Source organism: Montipora capricornis, chromosome 11 (assembly GCF_036669925.1).
Source record: "Montipora capricornis isolate CH-2021 chromosome 11, ASM3666992v2, whole genome shotgun sequence".
Classification (NCBI taxonomy): domain Eukaryota; kingdom Metazoa; phylum Cnidaria; class Anthozoa; order Scleractinia; family Acroporidae; genus Montipora; species Montipora capricornis.
Genome location: NC_090893.1, coordinates 28231173 through 28236172, shown reverse-complemented (window position 1 = coordinate 28236172; position 5000 = coordinate 28231173). Strand labels below are relative to the sequence as shown.

General features: G+C 39.9%; 1 protein-coding gene across 1 annotated transcript in view; it reads left to right on the top strand.

The window, feature by feature from the left end:
• LOC138025071 (NFX1-type zinc finger-containing protein 1-like) overlaps positions 1-5000 on the top strand; it is a 57620-nt gene that overhangs the window by 49273 nt on the left and 3347 nt on the right. The window contains exons 22-24 of the mRNA XM_068872324.1: positions 1130-1303; positions 3015-3086; positions 4632-4704. Of these exons, the coding sequence (XP_068728425.1) occupies positions 1130-1303; positions 3015-3086; positions 4632-4704 (319 nt within the window). The remainder of the gene's footprint in view (positions 1-1129; positions 1304-3014; positions 3087-4631; positions 4705-5000) is intronic.

Genomic DNA, 5000 nt, shown 5'->3' with positions numbered 1-5000 from the left:
ATAGGCTTTCCCTGCGGAAATTCTCTTAAGTACTCTTTACAAGTTTTTAAACACTAGGATCATTTAATCACAGGGAATGATATGTTCAGATGTCATCTGCATAGCTCTCTCTGTCTACTCTGATTTTACGAACTACTTTCCAATACAGTTATTTAGACTGATAAGCAAGTATTTCCTAGTGAACGAAGGCATTTGAAGAGATATTGAAAGCTTACTCTTTCTGCTCTACACGTTTTAAGCTCTCTTTGGAGCGCTTCATTTTTGCGGGAATGCTTGCCACACAGGTTTTAAGACTAAGTCCTGTGATGAGTCGGGATGATCAGTCACCTTTGCTTTCTGACTGAATGGTCGACTCTTGGAAAAGAATGCCAGTAAATTAAAGCTGGTCAAACGTTTCGGGATCTTTGCTGTAATCGAAAAGTGAGAAACATATTTGCATAAACGTGAAATTCGAGGTTAATTTGCAGAGAATCCGGTGGACACCACATGGCTTCCCTTTCCTTCTTTATAACGGACACCAATAATGCTCCTTTTGTGTCAATGAAAATGCTTTTTTGGTGCTACTGCATACTTCGCCAACAGCTGATTGGTTGTTTTCAGATTATTTTTACCAGTATGATAGCGACACTGATTTTGCTGAGGCACATTTAAAGCGGGACTATTCGTTTCAATATCGGCGGCCGTAAGCAAGAACGAGGAAGATCGTTACGACGATTATGATATATGAATCAGGCATGAAGCTACTTTCTTCGCCGTGGAAATTATAAAGGAAGATAGAACAAAACAATAGTATTCAAGGAGACCAGACAATATGAGATTTGGTCATTTCACGTGGAAGAAATGAAGAGAATGTTATCGAACTGTGAAGGACTTTGTAACGGAAGAGCAGAGCCATTATTTTATTTACTAAATTATCTTGCTTCAATGGTGTTCATCAATGTCTCTGGAGTTAAATTACGTTTAGAGTCTCATGTTGGCTGACATTTTTAAAGTTTTAGTCCGATACATGGTGGTCAACATTAATGTTTCAACTAGCCATGCATCTTTGTAGCATCGCCACCCTACACATATTGACCGTCAAAACGTTTAACCGGGGGTGAGTTGTTTCGCTTTGTTTTCTTGTTTACAGGGACAAGAAAACGATATTATCCTCATTTCGTTGGTTCGCTCTAATCCCGAGAGACGAATTGGCTACTTGTCATCAATGAATCGCTTGTGTGTGGCTATATCTCGGGCGCGTTGTGGTTTGTATCTTTTCGGAAACCACTCACAGTTTGCGGCAGCCTCCAGAAAGGGCTGGAAGGTAAGCTGTGTATCCTGCAGCAGCAAGGAAATAACAGATCTAACACAAGTATTTGATGGTTAATTTGGCTTGGTTCGCGCGTAAGACGCAAACATGGGTGCAAGTGACAAACGTTGTCAGTAATGTTTTGATCAAGCCATATACATCCCGAGGCCCGAGGATGTTAAGGTTAAAATCCTTGTTTGAGGGTAAGCAATGTTTACAACACCAATTCAGTGTGAAAAACGATGTTCCCTTGTTTTGCGTGGATATCACCCGGTCAGCCATGTTAAGGTGTAGGTATTTCCTGATATGCGTTACTGTTATAATAATTTCGTAAGCTAATGGCGAGTTCCTAGTGAAACAGGGTAGTTTCCAGTACGTTGTGGAAGCTAACGGCTAGTTTGGCAGTTCATTCGTCTTGAAACTGTGATTTTGTCCAATTGGGTGGGGTGGGGCACTCATGCCCAATCAAACATCAACATTTCCTTTGGATGCAAAATTGAACTTACCGTTTGGCCTTTTGCCCAAACTTTCACATAGATGATTTGTTGTTGTCTATTTTCTTGCTTTTTTTCGAGACAGTCTTCTCACAGATACAAGGCGCGATCCTGGTGACACGATTTGCCAAATTATCACAAGACTAAATATTTTGCCAAAGAAATTTTATACTTGAGGCACCAAATCGTGGGGGACTGCGCCGTCTCCCCAAATATGTGTGTGTGTGGGAGGTGGACATGGGCTGTCTTCTTCCCCTCTCTGCTCCATCGTCGTATAGAATGGATTTGAGGAATGGCATGTGACTTCACTTGCGGAATCGCCTAATTATGTGACCTTCGGATGTGACTGAAAAAAAACTAGATTGTGAACGAGTTCAAGTTTCCACTTTCAAACCTGTCGTGTCCGGAGAATTCTTAGCGCTCTTTTTTTGCTTTTTGGGTCAAGAAATGCTTTAAGAAGGAGAAGTGGTAAATAACATAGATTATGTAGATACTGATGAAATACTGGAATTTTCTTTTTTACTAAAATGTTATATCTGCACCTTGCGCAGTTAGTAATATTTTTATCTTTCAAGTGTGAGGATATAGGTGTCGTCATGGTAACTAACACGATTAACCAATGAAAAGTTAGCTTCCTCTCATTGTAAGTTACATGAACTTTTGTGCTGTAGTATAATTGTTCCAGACTTTTTGGCTCAATTTGACATTATCATGATTTGTTTGTCATAACTTTCATATCTTGTTTCGAAAATGAATAAAACAACTTGTTTTTGATCTGGACATTTCATCAGTATCTCTGTAATAAACTTAACACTATATGGCCGCTTGAGGAAACAACTTTTATTTTCTCGTGCTCGTAGCGAGGACAAGTGAGAAATAAAATCCTTATCCCCGCGCGTGGTCATCATTGTAATATCCTCCGATAGAGTGGCTTTTTCACTCACATGACCAGCAGCCATATTGGATAACTGAATCAAAAGAAATTATTTTGCATGAAAATAGGAGGATTAGTTTGGTACACCATCATGGCCGCCATTTCTTTGTTTTGGAACACCAACATGGCTGCCGTGACGTCTTGTGAAAACGCTCTATTCCTCCATGCTCTTAATTGTAGCCAAATCTTTGTGTCGGTATTGTTAAACTGATCCATCCACACGTTCCTCGTGTACTGCTCTTTTTAGAGCGCGTCTTCATGTTTGTGGACAACTTTTACGATGTTTTTTTTTTTTTAGGTTGTAAGTGATGCCATGCGAAAGAAGGGTTGTCTTGGCTCGTTCTTCCCATTTTCTTCAAGTGAGGAGCCAGTGAGTACAAGAATTTTCTAATGTTTCTACAGAAGTGAACGTAGTATATCTTATGGCCTGATTACATGGCGAGTTTCAGCCCGAGCTGAAATTGTTCTGAAAGAAATCCTCTTGAAATGAAAGTGGTGATTACATGGAGAAGATTTCAGCCCGGGCAAACTGGGCTGAAAAATCCATGTAATCGCTATCATTTTTTTCAGCCTAGGCTGAAAAAGGAACGTGAGCATGCGCTTTGATCGTGTGTTCTCATCTCAGGAAAATTGCGTTTTGCGTGCGGGTTGAAATTGAGCATGTAATCGCTGCAAAATGTCAGCCCGCGCGGCCGGGCTGAAATTTCGCTCCGCCCACCGGGCTGACATTTTTTTGCGATTGTATGCTCAATTTCAGCCCGGGCGCAAAACGTTAAAAAACGTAACTTGAGATCAAAAGTTCAATATATTTAGTTGTTCAGATTAAATGCTGGTTTAAGGTTACGCAACCAAACAAAAACAAGCTGTAACAATTTTAATAAGTTTCTAGCCTGACAACGTGCAACGGAGACGGGTTTGGACATGTATTTTTCGTTCGATTTTTGTATAGATACTCGCAGGCGTAAATGACTTAATGCAGTAGTAAATGCGTTCGTAATATGTATATCGTAATATGTAAGGTAGCTTTCGTAAAATTCTCAGTATGATTCAGTTAAGTTAAAAATAAACTTCGAAGGATCTGGCTTTGCTTAGTCCACTCAGGTTGTTCCATCCGCATTACGCACTACGCTTATAAATAGTTATTCGTTTTTAGTTTAGGTACGGTACCGTTTTAGAGTTTTTTTCCACGTTCCCCTTTCTGTATTCAAGGAGACAATTGTTTGATATTTCGCTGTAGTTTTGTTAATCAATCGATCCTCAAGTTCGGTGTTACATTGCAGACAATAGATTCTATTGTTTTAAGTGACATTATTGAAGGGGCCGCTACTTTCGAGGTGATCGTTACTTTTGGAGAGCCGTGACTTTCCGGATTTAACAGAAGCGTAAAAAATTAACGTTACTTTCGGGGAGGTGTTACTTAAACGGTACTACGCGCGCTGTGATTGGCAAAATTAGCGTTTATTACATCTCTCAGATAGTACGCGCGCTGTGATTGGCTAAATTAGCGGGCCTTATTTTACCGTACGGTCCATTGTATGGCCGGCGAAATTTGAAATTTCATAAACATTCTCTTGCAAGTTTTTTTTTTATGTCGTTTATGTTACATAAACTGGTAAACCAGTTTGAATCATGCTAGCAACTATTTCAAAAAAGAAGATTTATTAGTTTTTCCGATTTTGACATGGCAATCTTTGTGGCAATTGAACCTTCCGCTTGTCTTCAACTAGTTTCCTTTCCCGCGTGCCTGATTACCTACTAGAGGAAACTCAATCTGTAGTTTTACAATACGGACCTCGGACTCGGTTAGTAAGTGTTATCTATTAAATGGAGTGAGAGCTTGCGGAAAACGCGAGTAAACGAGCTGAAAAGACACAACGACAAACGTTTGCATACCTCTTTCTTTGTATTAATACAGGATGCTCCAAGACAATTGGAGAGCCAGCCGTTCCAACCAGAGGCGAGTTCCCCACCAAAAAACACAGAGCCCAGTGAGTTACATCGAGTGGCATAAGGAAAATTTTGTTAATGACGATGATTGTGCTCGACAAGAACTTCAATGACGATGACAACGATATGAAAGTGATGTTGATACTGAAGATAATGATTGAAATGATGATGGTAGTGGTGGTGTTAGTAGTGGTGTGATGATGATGATGATGATGATGATAATATTGCTTACGCGAACGTCGGTGATGCTGCTGCTGCTGCTGGTGATGATATTGGTGATGGTGAAGATGATAATGATGACGACGACGATTATAATGATAACTATTATAATTTTTCG